Source organism: Mobula hypostoma, chromosome 13 (genome assembly GCF_963921235.1).
Source record: "Mobula hypostoma chromosome 13, sMobHyp1.1, whole genome shotgun sequence".
Lineage (NCBI taxonomy): Eukaryota > Metazoa > Chordata > Chondrichthyes > Myliobatiformes > Myliobatidae > Mobula > Mobula hypostoma.
In genome coordinates this window covers 88360774-88379388 of record NC_086109.1, presented here as the reverse complement: position 1 = coordinate 88379388, position 18615 = coordinate 88360774, and the positions used below count along the sequence as shown (strand labels likewise).

The 18615-nt window shown below is 42.6% G+C and overlaps 2 protein-coding genes across 2 annotated transcripts in view; both read right to left on the bottom strand.

Annotated features, from left to right (window-relative positions):
• Positions 1-1787: 1787 nt before the first annotated feature.
• On the bottom strand, positions 1788-12425 carry LOC134355761 (interferon-stimulated gene 20 kDa protein-like). Its single transcript, XM_063066134.1, has 3 exons — positions 12108-12425; positions 8166-8366; positions 1788-3363 (listed from the first exon to the last, which is right to left on the bottom strand). Exons 1-3 carry the CDS (start codon positions 12336-12338, stop codon positions 3217-3219), a joined length of 579 nt encoding a protein of 192 aa, XP_062922204.1. The 5' UTR covers positions 12339-12425; the 3' UTR covers positions 1788-3216.
• The window catches only part of LOC134355759 (apoptosis-enhancing nuclease-like), an 18893-nt gene continuing 12603 nt past the window's right edge, over positions 12326-18615 (bottom strand). The window contains exon 4 of the mRNA XM_063066131.1: positions 12326-12450. Within this exon, the coding sequence (XP_062922201.1) occupies positions 12424-12450 (27 nt within the window). The 3' untranslated portion in view covers positions 12326-12423. The remainder of the gene's footprint in view (positions 12451-18615) is intronic.

The following is an 18615-nucleotide window of genomic DNA, read 5'->3' as shown; positions in this document are numbered from 1 at the left end:
ACATCTTGTTCTTACGTGACTCCAGTGAAAGTTTGGCCTTGAGCCATTTGGACAGGACAGAGACCTAAGAGCAAGAATAACTGACTTGATGTTTAGATGAGGTAGCCTATACTCCTTAACTGCCTTTTCTCAGCAACTTAACAGTCAACTTAATGTCAACAGTTAATCGATGGTGCCAATTTGCAGCAAAGAGGTTTCAGTCAGCTTGGCCAGAGATACTCCATTTCTCTTGCTCTCCCACAGAGTGATAACTACCCACTGCACCTTTGGACATGTCCAGTACCGGTCTAAAGAATCTCCAGATAGGATCACGCTAGTGAAGGGTTGGTCAGTACAGTATCAACAGAACCCTACATTATCACGAATTGCATTTTGGATATGATTGGTTTTTGATTGGTAAAGGGAGTTATGGGTAGCGGTGCGAAGATGCGTCTCTACCAAAGGAGGTGTAAGGCGTTCCTTCCCTCTACTACCCTGCAGGACACCCTTGGGCAAGGTGTAGCACCTGCTTAGCCCACCCCCCTCCACGCCCTCCACCCCGATCAGGGTCACGTGAAGCCATGGGAGCAGGTATCATTCTAGGTTTGTGTGACCACTGACACCAGGAGAAAAACCCTGAACGGTATTGATAATGGCTGGGGTTACCCATCTTGTAAAGATACTACCTGTAAGAAGGCAATGGCAAACGACTTCTGAAAAAACTGTCAAGAACAATCCTGGTCATAAGACCATGATCACCCATGTCATACGACACCAACTGTGCTGCAAAACTCTATGAATCTTGATTCTTGACACATATTTTAAATTCTTTTTTTCTGTCTCATTTCTAATTGCTTCCACATTCCTGTTTCTTTGTCTTGCTTATGGAATGCTTGCTTTAATTATTTGAGGGATTGAGTTCAAAAGTCAAGAGGTTATGTTGCAACTTTATAAACCTCTGGTTAGGCCACATCTGGAGGATTGCATACAGATTTGGTCGCCCCACTGTAGGATGCTGAGGCTTTGGAGAGGTACAGAAGATTCTTACCAGGATGCTGTCTGGTTTAGAGGTCATGTTATATCATGAGAGGCTGGATAAACTTGGGTTGTTTTCTCTGGAGTGCCAGAGGCTAAGGGGAGATCTGACAGAGGTTTATAAGATTATGAGAGGCATAGATAGAGTAGAGAGGGATTATCTGTTTCCCAAAGTAGAAATATCTAATACAAAAGGGCATGCACTGAAGGTGAGAGGGGGTAGGTTCAAAAGGGATGTGAGGGGTAAGTTTTTTACTTAGATTGGTGGATGCCTGGAATGCGCTCCCTGGTATCATGGAAGAGGCAAATACATTAGAGGCTTTTAAGAAACGTTTAGATTGGCACATGGATATGAGGAAGATATGGACACTGTGAAGGTAGGAGAGATTAGTTTTTGGTACTTTTGATTTACTTTTCAGCTGGTTTGGCACAACATTGTTGGCCGAAGGGCCTCTTCCTGTGCTGTACTGTTCTATGAACCGATGCTCTACTTTTAAGCTAATCTTTAGTCTTCTCCGCTGATGTCAAATCTGATGCACCAGTTTTAGATGGGCAGTGGGCCCTTAAAAATTACGCTTTGTGTGTAGAATACATCTTTATGAGGTAGAATGAGATGAAATACCCTCATCTTGATACACTCAGAATAAAGCAATTTTGTATCGGTCGAGATTTCAGTGAAGTTCCCTACTCTCTGATGTTTGATGGTGTGTGGGTGCAGTTCTTGTACCCTCCAGTGGATGGTGCTAGCTATTCATTCAGTTAGCAGCCTGGACTCTTTCCCTGAAGATTCTTTATTGTTGGACAATTAACTCAGATGTGATTTTGTAGTCATACAGCTCAAAAATAGTCCTTTAGCCGACGGAGTCCAAGGACTATTACACATCCATTCACACTAATTGGGGTTTATACTCCCCACAGTCCCATCAAACAAAATGCTAGAGGAACTCAGCAGGTCAGGCAGCATCCATGGAGAGGATCAAAGAGTCGACGTTTCCGGTCAAGTCCCTTCATTCCCCCTTTCTGCTCTATATCGTCCTGATGAAGGGTCTCGGCCCGAAATGTCGATTGTTTTTCCTCTTCATAGATGATGCCTGACCTGCTGAGTTCCTCCAACATATTGTGCATATTACTCTGGATTTCCAGCATCTGCAGAATCTCTTGTGTTTATGGAATCCAACAAGAACTCTGGTCAAAAGATGCATTAAAACCATACCCCACTGAATCAATGTACTACAGGTTCATAGTTGTGTGACAGCTCACCAGATAGTGTATAGCAGGGGTTCCCAACCTGGGGTCCACAGACACTCTGCTTAATGGTATTGGTCCATGGCATAAAAAAGGTTGGGAACCCCAGTCCAGAGGGTCTTACCACTCCGGGTTCAATTATCTAATCACCCTGGACAATCATAGGCTTCCAACAATTGTCCCAAATCCCTGAGCTAATGAAAGTGGGAGTGAACCATATTGCATCGATCGTGAGAATGGAGCAAGTGTGCGTGCGGCCGATTGATCGTGCGGTGAATTGATTGGGCCTCCTACATACGGAAGGCTTTCTCTTTTTTTGCGTGGGCTTTCAAGTGTGCACGTTTTTTCTCTCTGTGGACCTGGCTCATCGCTTCCACACTGTAAGTTGCCCAATGCATATTGTTGCTGGCATGACTCGGTAAAAATGTTTCATTATACTACTCTGCTGTCAATTTTACGCCGTGCCTACGTAACAGGGAATGGAAGGATAAATATCCCAAGTATGGTTCCTTCACCTTGGGGGGGGATAAAAGGCAAAGCGAAAAGCCCACTGTTGTTTGTCATCTATATTAATGATGGTGTGGTAAACTGGGTCAGCAAATTTGCAGATGACACCAAGATTGTCAGAGTATCAGACAATGAGGAAGGCGATCAAGCCTTGCAGTTGGATCTGGACCAGGTAGTAAAATGGGCTGAAATGACAGAATAATAAGTTAAGCAATGGGTAACTCCTTGCATTACCAGCAGCCCAATACTCCAGGGGGCCACACAGGACAAAAGGCCATTGGTATGGTGAGTCCTTGCACTGAACTTCAGGAAAGAACAAGCAGCTTGTGGGATTGGGAAAAATGAGAAAAAAAATGAAGACACTTTGTGACCTTGGCTTACAGCAGATATAATTACTTGTTTATCTGGCGTATGAAAATCAGAATTCCTAATCTGGTGCTGTTTTATTCATTAATATCTGTCCCATCTTTCAAATCGGTTTACTATCTCCACCCTGACGCCCCTGGTGAGTTGAAGCTCCCACTTGTTGTCCACAAGTTTGAAAAGCTCCATCGCTGCACTTGCATCTTCCACAGACGAGTGTCCTCTGCAGCTGTCCTGTTGAAGAAAAGGAGGAACCAGTCAGGAACATGGTGTGGGAGAAGTCACAGACATGTTATCAAAACATAGAAGTTAGGGGAGGAGCAAACAATTTGGCCCCAGAGCAGGTTTCACCATCCAGGTTATGCTCTCCTCTCACTGCAGCCTTTGGGAAGGAGGTACAGGAGCCTTAGGTCTCACACCACCAGGTTCAGGAACAGCTATTACCCCTCAACCATCAGGCTCCTGGACCAGTGTGGATAACTTCACTCACCTCAACACTGAACTGATTCCACAACATATGGACTCTCTTTCAAGGACTCTACAATTTATGTTCTCACTATTATCTATTTATTATTATTATTATTTTGTTTCTTTTTGTACTTGAGCAATTTGCCATCTTTTGCACATTGGTTGTCTGCCTTTGTGTGTATTTTATCATTGATTCTATTGTGTTTCTTTGTATCTACTGTGAATTTTGAACTTTGAGCCATTTAATATAATTATGGCAGACCATCCAAAATCAACATCTTTTCGTTTTAATCTTTTCCGTCAGCTTTTGCCTATCACTCACCTGCTTCAGTCTTCCACCTCCCCCAACTGGATCGCCATCCTTCACCTCCTCCTCACTCCGCCAATCACCTACTCGCCCCCTACCTCGCCCCTCCTCCATTCCACTTTATAATGCCCATCTCCCCTCTCCACTCTTCACTCTCAGCCCAGAGGCATAGTCTCAACCTGTCCCCCCTCCCCCACATGTGCTGGTTGACCAGCTAACAGATGAGTTTCTCTGGCAGATTCTTTGTTACTTTAATACCTTGTTGATTTCTCACCATATCCTTTGATTTCTCTTTGCTCCCTAGAATAATATCTAATTTTGAGGTAGAGAAATTCTCTATCCTCTGGGAGAAGACACTTCTCTGTTCTATGTAACACACACAAAATGCCGGAGGAACTCAGCAGGACAGGCAGCACTTATGGAAAAGAGTGAATAGTTGAGGTTTCAGGCCAAGACCCTTCATCAGGGTATTCTTTATCGATTACAGCTCAGCATTTAACACCATCATCCCCTCAAAACTAATCAGTAAACTTCAAGACCTGAGCCTCAATACACCCTTTTGCAATTGGATCTTAGATTTCCTCACTTGTAGAGCCCAGTCAGTTTGGATTGGCGAAAACATTTCCTCCACAATCTCCATCAGCACAGGAGCACCACAGGGACGTGTACTTAGCCCCCCGCTCTGCTCACTTTACACCGATGACTGTCTGGCTAAGTACAGCTCCAACACCATATACAAGTTTGCTGATGACATCAGACAATGAGGAATCAGATAAATCAGCATACAGGAAGGAAATTGAAAAATTTGGCTGAGTGGTGTAATAACAACAACCTCTCACTCAATGTCAATAAGACCAAGGAACTGATTGTAGACTTCAGGAGAGGGAAACCAGTGGTCCAAGAGCCAGTAATCATTGAAGGATCAGAGGTGGATAGGGTCAGTAACTTTAAATTCCTGAATGTCACTATCTCAGAGGACCTGGCCTGGACCTATCATATAAATATAATTGCGAAGAAAGCACGACAGCACCTCTGCTACCTCAGGAGTCTGCGAAAGTTTGGCATGTCATCAAAAACCTTGGCAAACTTCTACAGACGTGTGATTGGAAGTGTGTTGACTTGCTGCATTACAGCCTGGTTTGGGAACACCAATGCCTTTGAGCAGAAAATCCTTCAAAAGTTTATGGATTCAGCCCAGTACATCATGGGAAAACCCTCCAAACCATTGAGCACATCTACATGAAATGTTGCCGTAGAAAAGCAGCATCCATCATCAAAGATCCTCACCACCCAGATCATACTCTTTTCTTGCTGTGGCCATCAGGTAGAAGGTACAAATGCCCCAGGACTGACGGCACCAGGTTCAAGTTCAGTTACTACCCCTCAGCTATCAGGTTCTTTGAACAAAAGGGGATACCTACACTCATTTAAGGACTCTTTTATCTTGTTATTTCATACTTATTATTTATTGCTTTTTTTAATATCTACACTTGCACAGTTTGTTGTCCAATGATCCTGTTTACAGTTATTATTCTATAGATTTGCCAAGTATGCCTGCAGAAAAAAGAATCTCAGGGTTGTATGTGGTGACATGTATGTACTCTGATAATAAATTTTACTTTGAACTTTGAACTTACTCTTTTATCCTTACACTGTGACTCCCCGGTCCTTAACTTTGTCTACCTGCCCTGCACCTCCTCTATAACTGCCTTGATGTTTGGTATGATCTGCCTGGGTAGTATGCAAAACAAAAGCTTTTCACTGTCTCAGAACATGCAACAATAAAAAACAATCCAATCCAGTCTTCATCATTAGGAACTCCTTCCTGCATCTAAATTCCTATAAGATCCATTCTCGTTTTTCTAAACTCCAGTAATGGTCCATTCAGACACTGAGGTCCAGTGTTCATGCAGCACGACGCTATGAGTTTGTTCATACAATACGAAGATAGGTAGAGGGGCAGGTAGAGTTGAGGAAGAAGGGAGACTGCAGAGGAACATAGACAGATTAGGAGAATGGGCAAGCGAGCGGCAGATGGAATATAGTGCCAGGAATTGCATGGTTATGTACTTTGGAGGAAGAAATAAAAGCATAGACTATTTTCTAAATGGAGAGAAAATTCTAAAATCCGAGTTTCAAAGGGTTCCCTAAAGGTTAATTTGGAGGTTGTGTTGCTAGTGAGAAGGCAAATACAATGTGAGCATGCATTTGCTGATGACTAGAATATAAAAGGAAGGATGTAATGTTGAGGCTTTATAAGGCATTGGTCTAGTGTTCTGAAGGTCGCTAGTTCGAGCCTCAGCTGAGGCAGTGTGTTGTGTCCTTGAGCAAGGCACTTAACCACACATTGTTCCGTGACAACACCGGTGCCAAGCTGTATGGGTCCTAATGCCCTTCCATTGGACAACATTAGTGTCGTGGAGAGGGGAGACTTGCAGCATAGGCAACTGCCGGTCTTCCATACAACCTTGCCCAGGCCTGCACCCTGGAAACCTTCCAAGGCGCAAATCCATGGTCTCATGAGACTAACGGATACCTATATAAGGCGTCACTTGGAGCATTGTGAGCAGTTTTGGGCCCCTTATCTAAGAAAGGATGTGCTGCCATTGGTTCAGAGGAGATTCACAAGAATGATTTCAGAAATGAAAAGGTTAGTCACAGTCATACTTATAGTCATAGTCATACTTTATTGATCCCGGGGGAAATTGGTTTTCATTACAGTTGCACCATAAATAATTAAATAGTAATAAAACCATAAATAGTTAAATAGTAATATGTAATTTATGCCAGTAAATTATCAAGTAAGTCCAGGACCAGCCTATAGTCTCAGGGTGTCTGACTCTCCAAGGGAGGAGTTGTAAAGTTTGATGGCCACAGGCAGGAATGACTTCCTATGTGTTGCATCTCGGTGGAATGAGTCTCTGGCTGAATGTACTCCTGTGCCCAACCAGTACATCATGTAGTGGATGGGAGACATTGTCCAAGATGGCATGCAACTTGGACAGCATCCTCTTTTCAGACACCACCGTGAGAGAGTCCAGTTCCATCCCCACAACATCACTGGCCTTACCATATGAGGACCGATTGATGGCTCTGGACCTGTACTCACTGGTATTCAGAAGGATGAGGGGAGATCACATCAAGACCTATCAAATATTGAAATGCCTCAGAATACAAGGACATCCCTTTAGAAGAGAGATGATGAGGAATTTCCTTAGCTGGACTGTAATAAATCAGCGGAATTCATTGCCACAGGCAGTTGTGGACATCAAGTCATTGGGTAGATTTAAAGCAGAGGTTGATACGTTCTTGTTTTGTAAGGGTATCAAAGGTTACGGGGTGAAGACAAGAGAATGAGGTGGAGAGGGAAAATAAATCAGCCATGATCAAAAGGCAGATCAGGCTTAATGGGCCGAATGGCCTAATCTGCATGTACCTTATGGTGTTATGAAGTTGCAAGCAACCAGGGGGAATTTACAGTGGCCATTTAACCTAATTGTGTCAGGACTGTGGGAGGAAAAGTAAGTACTTAGAGGAACCCAGGGGGTTAAAAACTCTACATTGACAGTAGCTGAGGTCATGATTAACTATGGTCATCAGAACTGTGAGGAAGTAGCTCTACCATTTGTGCCAGACGTGTGTCCATTGAGAGATGCTGTGTAAAGGCCAGGATTCCATCATACATTGGTGCTGTTGTAGGGCCAGAGTTGTACAACATGGAAACCAGCCCTTTGGCCCAACTCGCCCAGGCCAACAAAGTCATCTCTTTGAGGTAATCCCATTCCCTCATGTTCAGTTTGTATTCCTGTAAATCTTCCCTACTCGTGCACCTACTCGTTATCTAAGAGAGGGCGTGCGGACATTGGAGAGGGTTCAAAGGAGGTTCACAAAAATGATTCGGGGATTGAATGGCTTATCATATGAGGAGCCTACAACTCATGTTCTCATTATTTGTTACTGATGTATTATTGTTAATATTATTTTGTATTTTTTTTCTTTTTGTATTTGCAGTTTGTTGTCTTTTGCACAGTGGTTGTTTGCTATCTTTGTTGTGTGCAGTCTTTCATTAATTCTGTTGTGTTTATTTGTATTTATTGTGAGTACCCACAAGGAAATGTATCTCAAGGCAGCCTATGGTGACATATATGCACTTTGATAAAATAATTACTTGAACTTTAAACTTTGAAGAATGAATGGAATGGAATTTGAAGCATTACAGAGGAAGAGAAGTTTCATGTGACCTTGCAAACCAACTCTTTACCTGTATTCTTTTCCCCAGTAGTTTCTGGCAGAGAACTTTTAACGAGGCCTGTCTGTCAGTTTTCAGGTTTGCTTTTATGATCAGTAAATCGCACGATGAGGTGTCCCGTATGGCGTAGCTTGAAAGGTCTGTTTTCAGTACATGGAAGTCAGACCTAAGATCGTGGCCCACGATAATCTTTCCTTTCAAGATCTTCAGAATCTGAATGGAAACAGCAGACTGTTAGCACAACCAACTTTCATTCCAATAGCACTTTTCCTCAAGATGTCTCAAGGTGCTTTAAAAGTGTCAAAACTGCGATTGACTTTTTTTTGCACACAGCGAGGTCCCACAGAGAAAAAACAATTGTTGGTGTTGTATGAAGGATGGGTGTCGGTCAAGCTATCTGGAAGCCGCCAGTGTAATGTTAACAAACACAAATATTAACTGTTTAGCCACAGATGCCAGATAATTACTCTGAATTATTTGAAGTGCAAATAACAGGAAAAGGATTGTCAGCCCAGCATTTAAGAACATAGAAACATCATAAACACAAAATACTCTGCAGATGCTGGGATCAAAGCAACACTCACAACACGCTGGAGGAACTCAGCAGGTCGGGCAGCATCCATGGAAACGATCAGTCAACGTTTCGGGCCGGAACCCTTCGTCAGGACTGAAGAGGGAAGGGGCAGAGGCCCAATAAGGAAGGTGGGGTGGGAAGGAGATGGCTGGTAGGTTCCAGGTGAAAGACCAGTAAGGGGAAAAATAAAGGGGTGGGGGAAGGGAAGCAGGGAGAGGATAGGCAGGAAAGGTGAAGAAGGAATAGGGGAAAACACAGTGGGTAGTAGGAGGAGGCAGAACCATGAGGGAGGTAGTAGGCAGCTGGGGGAGGGGGCAGAGTGAAATAGGGATGGGAGAAGGGAGGGGGAGGGAATTACCGGAAGTTGGAGAATTCGATGTTCATACCAAGGGGCTAGAGACTACCTGGACGGTATATGAAGTGTTGCTCCTCCAACCTGAGTTTAGCCTCATCATGACAGTAGAGGAGACCATGTATGGACATATCCGAATGGGAATGTGAAGCAGAGTTAAAGTGGGTGGCAACCGGGAGATCCTGTCTGTTGTGGCGGACGGAGCGGAGGTGCTCGACGAAATATCATAGTGCAGAAACAGGCCCTTCGACCCACAATGTTGTGCCGATCCAATTAACTTAGTAATTAAATGGCCATCCTAACTAATCCCCTCTGCATAAACAATATCCATATGCTTCCATTTTTCACATATTCATGTAAAGGTATATTGAAAGTCTCTGCTGTATCTGCCTCTGCCGTCATACCAGGCAGTGCCTTCCAGACACCTATCACTGAGTACTTACATTTAATTGCATCATTGATGCATACTTCAGACTCATTTATTTGGTTTGGATCCTTTTCTATTGATAACACTACCAAATAAAGATCTATTTGATCAAACAAACATCGGACAGAATCAGATTACAGAAGACACACGGCACTGCAGATTTTGGAATCTGGAGCAACACACACACTGTCAGGGGAAAATCATCACGTCAGGCAGGGAAGTAGACGGTCGACATTTTGGGTTGACGCCCTTCACCCTGGACTGAAAGAAATTACAGCACAGATGAGCCCAGTCTGCCCAGAACCAATGACATCCCATGGAAAAGAGAATCCACTTTATCCAAAATCATTCGGAATATCCCTGAAATTTCAGAAATCTGTTCATATTTTGCAGGGGAACCTTTACTGAAGTTTTAGAAAGCTTTGATGAACTGAAAGCTAATAATTTGTCTGACAAATACTTTTCCAGTCTTGATGATGGGTCTCAGCCTGAAATGTTTCCTCTTTATTCCTTTCCAGAGGTACTGCCTAACCTGCTGAGGTCCTCAAGCATTTCGTATGTTACTAATCTATTTTTTGATTTTCCCCCTTACCTGACTTCACCTATCACCTGCCAGCTGGCACCCCTTCCCCTCGCTCTCCCCCAACTTCTTATTCTGTCTCTTTCAATCTTCCTTTCCCGATTTGATGAATGATCCCAGCACAAAACATCAACTCTTTGTTGCCTGACCTGCTGAGATCCTCCAGTATTTTGTCTGCTCCTATTGTTTTTTTGTTTTTCCCCTCATCTGGTTTCACCTATCACCTGCCAGCTGGTACTCCTCCCCGTCCGCCCCCCACCGTCTAATTCTGGCTTTGTACCCCTTCCTTTCCAGACCTGAAGAAGAGTCCCAGCCAGAAACATTACTCTTTATTCCTTTCCACAGACGCTGCCTGACCTGCTGAGTTCCTCTGGCATTTTGTGTGTCTTACTCTGGATTTCCAGCATTTGCAGAATCTCTCCTATTGATAATACTCTCTTGGTTTCGCTCCTCAAAACCCAGCCTTGTCACTAAGATTCTTGGGCAATTAATTAATTCAGTTAAGTTTCTTGATGAGTTAGTGGATGGGGAAGAAGTGTGAGAAGAATAGACAGCCTCTAGTTTCATTTCCCTCAAAGCAGTCATGAAGTTAATTGGTCGGCTACTGCTGAACACAACTGGTTTGACAGCTTACTTTTCGACTGGGAAATAATGACTTGCAGTATGGCTCTGCTTCAAGTCCCACTTAAGAGACGGGAGTACAAAATCTACACTGATCATTCTGTAGCATTGCCAACGGAATCCTGTATTCAAAGGGTTGAGCCATTAGACTCTAGATTAATGAACACAAGTGTAAGGAGAACAAAGTTATTGTTTCTCTGGATCCGATGCAGCATAAACAAAACCACAAAAGATAAAGAACAAATAATGATAATAAAACAACACACAATAAATATAAATACACAAGATAGCTTATATTCTTCGAGAGACTGTATGTCCATAAAGTGACCGCTAGGCTGTACCTGAAATGACTGATGGGAAATAATAGAGTGGCGGTGGGGTTTGTAGGTGGAGGTGTTGATCAGCCTTACTGCTTGTGGAAAGTATCTACTTTTGAGTCTGGTGGTCCCGGCGTGGGTGCCATGTAGCCTCCTCCTTGATGGGAGTGGGACAAACAGTTCATGAGCCGGGGGGGGGGGGCGGGTGAGATCCTTCACAACGTTACTGGCCTTTGTCCGGCACCTTTCAGTATATATGCCCTTTGTGGTGGGTAGGCTGGAGCTGGTGATGCGCTGGGCAGTTTTGACTATCTGCTGTAGAGATTCCTGTCTGCCACAGTGCAGTTTCCATATCAAGCAGTGGTGCAGCTTGATACTGCGCATCTGTAGAATGATGTCCATATAGGTGTGCAAAGTTCAGCCCCTTCAGAAAGCAGAGGCGTTGGTGAGCTTTCTTGGCTGTGTAGGATGTGTTCTGGGACCATGGGAAGTTGTTTGTGATGTGCACTCCCAGGAGTTTGAAACCTCAGGTCCTCTCTGCTCGCAAGTAGACGCTAAAGATTTGTGGCATTAAACAGCTGAGTAATTCCCCTTGTACTGGGTCCAATATTTACCAGATTACTAAAGCAGTCTGTTTATTATCACGTGTGTGAGCTTGTTAGATATAAACAGGCTATCACTTTTTACTAATTTCTCAAAGTAGCCATTCTTCCAAATCTTTCCATTGGCTTTAAAGTAGTTTTGAACATCCTGAAGTCATTGGGTATATTTAAGGCAGAGGATGATAGGTTCTTGACTAGTCAGGGCATCAAAGGTTATGGGGAGAAGGCAGGAGAATGTGGTTGAAAGGGATAATAAATCAGCCATGATGGAATGATGGACCAAACTCAATGGACAAATGGCCTAATTCTGTTCGTATATCTTATGGTCTTATGAAGGCACAATGGGTGCTACATAAAAACTTCCATACAGGTAGTCCTTCACCAGATCTCTCAATAAGATGTTAGACATATTCAAGGAAGGATTAATAAGAATGGTTATGTGGCTGAATAATTACAAGAATTATTACAAGGGGAAACTTACCTCTTCCCTGGCGATATGATAAGGCACGGCTGTATCCATATCCGATGGACGAATCCCACTCACGGGCGTCCTGTAATCTGTAATTGTCCCAACTGGTTTGATAAATTTGTCGTAGATCACCTTCCCATCATAATCGACGATGCTACAGCGTGCCAGACCACTGTCACGGCCATTGCGGCCAAGCCCCACCATCTCACAGTCCATGGCAACGTACTTGGAAGGATCTATCATTGTACGGTTTGTACTCAGTGGTCCTTGCAAACAGTCCAATGTAGCAACAGCAACTTCCTCTTCACTCTACTGTTTCCTCATTTGCTCAGTCACTTTTATACTGAACCCACGCCTGCCGGTGACAAAGCATATCCAAATTTCAACAGCTTTGTCATCACTTTCTGTTCAGTAAGGTATCAGTAAGTCAACAACAGAGATAATATATGCACAGATTTAATAGTATCCATGGTTACAATATTGTCTTATTTGTTTATTGTTGTGTTGGCTTGCCACAGCAAAAATCACATGAATACACTCTGCCTTAAAAATATTTTTCGGCAGAGGTTGAGTGTATGTTCTGCTAAACAATTCCCCAAAGGTTGTTGATATGCAAATCTAGGTCACCTGACAGGAAATGATAGCAGCATGAATTTCTCTCTGTGACAAAAAGATCGGTGACATACTCCATACATGTACACACACTGTGATGCTTCAATTTACATTGCAAGTGCCAGAGATGGTAAAAAAAAGTTTGGCTGTAACTTCCACTATATTTGAATTTCTGAAGAATGTCACCCCTTACAAAGGAAACTCTATTATATCATTCCCACAAATGTTTATTCATCTTCAGAGATGCTGTCTGACCAACGGATTTCCTCCAACATTTTACGTCTATTGCTCTATTATCCTGTTTCCAAATACCAGCCAGCCTATTGCATTTTGTGGTATTTTTAATTAATCTTAGTGCATTTTCATGACAACACAGGAACAGGATGAAGATGAGTAGTCTCACAAACCCTTTCCCACATGCAATGAGTCACAGAACACTATGGCACAGCAACAGGCCCTTCAGCCCATCTAGTCCATGCTAAACTACTATTCTGCCTATTCCTATTGACCTGTACCTGGACTATAGCCCTCCCATCCACGTACATACACAAATTTCTCTTAAATGTTGAAATTGAACTCACATTCACCACCTCCACTGGCAAATCCTTCCACAGTCTCAACAATCTCAGGTTCCCATTAAAAATTTCACCTTTCATCCTTAACCCATGAACTCTAGTTCTAGTCTCACCCAACCTCAATGGAAAAAGCCTGCTTGCATTTACCCTGTCCATACCCCTCAAGCTGAGTTTACAACTGATCGGTGACCTAATCCCAACATACTCACTCCCCCTCCCACTGTGTCTTTAAATAATTCACTAATCAAACATTTATTAAACTCAGATTTAAATTTAATGATTGGTCCAGCATCATTTGCAATTTGTAGAAGGGAGTTCCATATTTCTACCACTACCCGTGTGTAAAAGTTCTGCCTAACCTCACTCTTTGGAAAATCAAAAATGTCCTTAAGTCTAACTGTTAGACTTAACCTTTAATCCTTGGATCTCAGACCAATGTACATAGTTTCTCGCCATCTGCCTTATCAGTTCTGTTAACATCCTGAAATTTTAAATCAGCTTCCAAATTACAGGAATTAAAACAAAGGCTATTATCCCCAGTCATAACCTCACTATTTTGCTCACAGTTTGCGCTACTTGTTTATTTCATATATTTCGTATTGTAACTTAGAATATTTTTATGCACTTCACTCTACTGCTGATGAAAAAAATCAAATTTCATGGTGTACAATCAGTGTCTGCTTTATTAGGCACAGGAGTCAAACCCATTGCGGTTTTCTGCTGTTGTAGCCAAACGAGGTTCAATGTGCAGTCAGAGACGCACTTCCGCACACCATGGTTATGACACGTAGTTATTTGAGTTACTGTCGCCTTCCTGTCAGCTTGAACCAGTCTGGCCGTTCTCCTCTGACCTCTCTCATCAACAAGATGTTTTCACCCGCAGAACTGCCACTTACTGGATGTTTTCTTGTTTTTCCCCACCATTCTCTGTAAACTGTAGAGATTGTTATGTGTGAAAATCCCAAAATGTCGGCAGTTTCTGAAATACTCAAACTACCCAGTCTGGCATCAACAATCATTCCATGGTCAAAGTCACTTAGATCACAATTTTTCCCCATTCTGATGTTAGCTCTGAACAACAACTGAACTTCTTGACCATGTCTTCATACTTTTATGCATTGAGTTTGTGCTACATGATAGGCTGACTAGATATTTGTAATATTTGCATTAATGAGGTATACAGGTGTATACAGCTACATACCTCGGGCAGGCCCATCATTAACCAGCACAGCAGTCGCAGCTTTTGGAACAACTTTTGATCAGCAAGTAAGTTAACCTTTCAAATTTCAGATGCCAATTTAAATTCCACATATAACCATATAACAATTACAACATGGAAACAGGCCATCTCGCCCTTCTAGTCTGTGCCGAACTCTTACTCTCACCTAGTCCCACCTCCATTCCGTTCCTGTCCATATAGCTATCCAATTTAACTTTAAAAGACAACATCGAACCTGCCTCAACCACTTCTGCTGGAAGCTCGTTCCACAAAGCTACCACTCTCTGAGTAAACAAGTTCCCCCTCATGTTACCCCTAAACTTTTGCCCTTTAACTCTCAACTCATGTCCTCTTGTTTGAATCTCCGCCACTCTCAATAGAAAAAGCCTATCCACGTCAACTCTATCTATCCCCCTCATAATTTTAAATACCTCTATCAAGTCCCCCCTCAACCTTCTATGCGCCGAAGAATAAAGACCCAACTTGTTCAACCTTTCTCTGTAACTCAGGAGATGAAACCCAGGTAACATTCTAGTAAATCTTCTCTGTACTCTCTCAATTTTGTTGACATCTTTCCTATAATTCGGTGACCAGAGCTGTACACAATACTACAAATTTGGCCTTACCAATGCCTTGTACAATTTCAACATTACATCCCAACTCCTATATTCAATGTTCTGATTTATAAAGGCCAGCATACCAAAAGCTTTCTTCGCCACCCTATCCACATGAGATTCCACCTTCAGGAAACTATGTACCATTATTCCAAGATCCCTCTGTTCTACTACATTCTTCAATGTCCTACCATTTACCATGTATGTCCTATTTTGATTAGTCCTACCAAAAAGTAGCACCTCACATTTATGCCTGCACATCTGCCTGCATGCAGTCTCTATTCCCTGCCTGTTCATCTGCATATCCATGTTCCATGAATTGATCCAGAGAATTAGTCACTTTTGTACTTTACTAGTGTCTTGCCTCTGGACAACTTTCTGTCAGCTGATTCACACACAGGATGAACAGTACAGTAAAAAATAGATCCGGAGGCTCATTGATCAGGTGAATATAGCTCCATGTGGCACAGTAACGTAGTGGTTAGTCCTGACGAAGGGTCTTGGCCTGAAACGTCGACTGTACCTCTTCCTAGAGATGCTGCCTGGCCTGCTGCGTTCACCAGCAACTTTGATGTGTGTTGTGGTTAGTGTAACACTTTATAATGCTAGGGACGGGGATTCAATTCCATAGATCCATGAGCTAGTCTTCATTATGGGGAAGGAGGAGGGGAGGGTCCATAGATATAAATTCCTTAGCATTAACATCATCAGAGGATCTGTCCTGAGACCAGTACTTTAGTATCATCACAAAGAAAGCACCACAGCGCCTCTGCTTTCTTAGAAGTTTGCATAGATTTGTCATGTCACCAAAAACTTTGACGAACTTCTAAAGATGCACAGTGTGGAGAGGAATGGAAAAAGCTGCAGAAGATGGTGATGCAGCCCAGTCTATCACAGGCAAAACCCTCTACATTTAAATTTACTTTTGATTTCACTAAAAATTTATGAGTGAATTTTATTTCATATTCCAGTTTGGCTTGGTTGTAATTTGAAAACTCGTTACCGAAACTTCTGTACCGCAGGATCACCTGTATACTGTATTGACTGCTCAGATTTAGTATGAGCAATTGGTTATTAACATTACATCCTATGGCCTGTTTCCCTTGATATGTCCAAGATCTGAGGTGGCTGGCACAATAGTATTCCATCGCAGGTAAAGCCCTCCCAACCATTGAGCTCATCTACATGAAACGCTGTTGCAGGAAAGCAGATCTCATCATCAGGGACCCCCAATACCCAGACCATGCTCTCTTCTCACTGTTGCCATCAGAAAGCAAGTTCTGGAGCCTCAGGACTCACACCACCAGGTTCAGGAACAGTTATTACCCCTCAACCATCAGGCTCTTGAACCAAAGGGGATAACTTCACTCGGCCCATTACTGAAATGTTCCCACAACCTATGGACTCACTTTCAATGACTTTTCATCTATGCTTTTTTCATTTATTGCTTATTTATTTATTATTATTATTTTCCTTCATATTTCTATTTGCAGTATCTTGTCTTCTGCAGTTGGGCAGTCTTTCATTGATTCTGTTATAGTTATTATTCTATAGATTAATTGAGTATACCCACAAGAAAATGAATCTCGAGGTTGTACATAGTGTCATATATGTACTTTAGTAATAAATTTATTTTGAACTTTGATTACAGCACCCAGCAACCCAGGTTCAATTCCCACCCCTGCCTGTAAGGTGTTTGAACATTCTCCCTGTGATCGCATGTGTTTCCTCCAGGTGCTCCAGTTTCCTCCCACATTCCTAAAGCATGTCGGTTAGCGGGTTAATTGGTCACATGGGTGAAACTGGGCATTAAGGGCCTGTTACTGGGCCTGTTACTGTGCTGCATCTCTAAATAAAATAAATAAGATTCAAGATTCAAATTTCTCATGTTTACATCGAAACATACAGTGAAATGTGTTGCTTGCATCAACAACCAACACACCCGGGATGTTAACACAAACAACATGTTTTTTATGCTATGGATGCTCTATCGGCACCAACGTAACAGCAATAGCATACAAAAAAAACCTAGGGCTCTTCTTTCTACTCCCACTTGTTTATTTTATTTGAGATACAGTGAAGGACAGATCCCTCCAGCCCAACGAGCTGAACCACCCAGCAAACCATCTATTAAATCTGGACAATTTACAATGACTAACCAACTGGTGCGTCTTTGGACTGCGGGAGGAAACTGGAGCACCCAGAGGAAACCCACTCGGTCACAGGGAGAACATACAAACTCCTTATAGGTGGCGCTGGAAGTGAACTCCAAACTCAGGAATGCCCCAAGCTGAAATAGCATCATGCTGACTGCTGCGCTGTAGCCTTCTGCTCCGAGCCAGTGGGGCGTATCATAAACTTGCAAGATAGCATCTCATTAATTGGAAGCATTACACATAAGAGGCCAACAATTTCAGATAATGAGTTTTCTGTTTGCATTCATGGTCTTCTAGGTGGTAAAGTTAATGGAGTAAGAGTCAGAGTTCTTGGCCATTGATTAGGAAACAAGTCCGAACCCCTGTATTGGAGTTGGGAAATTTAAAATTGAGTGACCGGAAAGTCTCAGTCAATGGTAACCAAGAAACTTTTGGAAACAAAAACCACGTTAGGAAAGGTCATCTGCGGTCCTTTCCCACTCCAGACCCCAGGGGTCAACTCTTAACTGTTTCCCCAGATGGACATTGAACACTGGCAGTGAGAGCAACATCCATTTTTTCTTAATGATCAACTCCTTGCTCTGCCATTTACAAATAATTAGTTTTTTTCCTCAGTTTTTGCAACTTTCATTAATCTGAAATGTGCTTGGGTCACTGAGCATTCTCAGTTACCATTTCCAATTTCCAGTGCCTGATACCATGAGGTTCAGTAACTCAGGACTATAGAGATTAATGGGTCTGACAACAACATTGAAACTTGAACTTAAGTTACTCATTTAATTATTTAGAGATACAGCACATAACTGGGTCTTCGGTCCAACAAACTAACTGCCCAACAACCACCTATTTAACACAGCCTAATCACAGGTCAATGTACAATGACCAATTAACCTATGACTGAAATGTGGGAGGAAAGCCATGCAGTCACAGAGAGAACATACAACCTCCTTAGAGGTGGCACCTAAATTGGACTCTGAACTTTGCTTTGAGCCAATAACGTTATGCTAACCACTATGCCACCATAGCTGACGTTCATTATCTCTGGACAAATATGAAGAAATTGTAATTAACTACATAGTCATAGTCATACTTTATTGATCCCAGAGGAAATTGGTTTCCGTTACGGTTGCACCATAAATAATTAAATAGTAATAAAACCATAAATAGTTAAATAGTGATATGTAAATTATGCCAGGAAGTAAGTCCAGGACCAGCCTATTGGCTCAGGGTGTCTGACCCTCCAAGGGAGGATTTGTAAAGTTTGATGGCCACAGGCAGGAATGACTTCCTATGACACTCTGTGTTGCATCTCGGTGGAATGAGTCTCTAGCTGAATGTACTCCT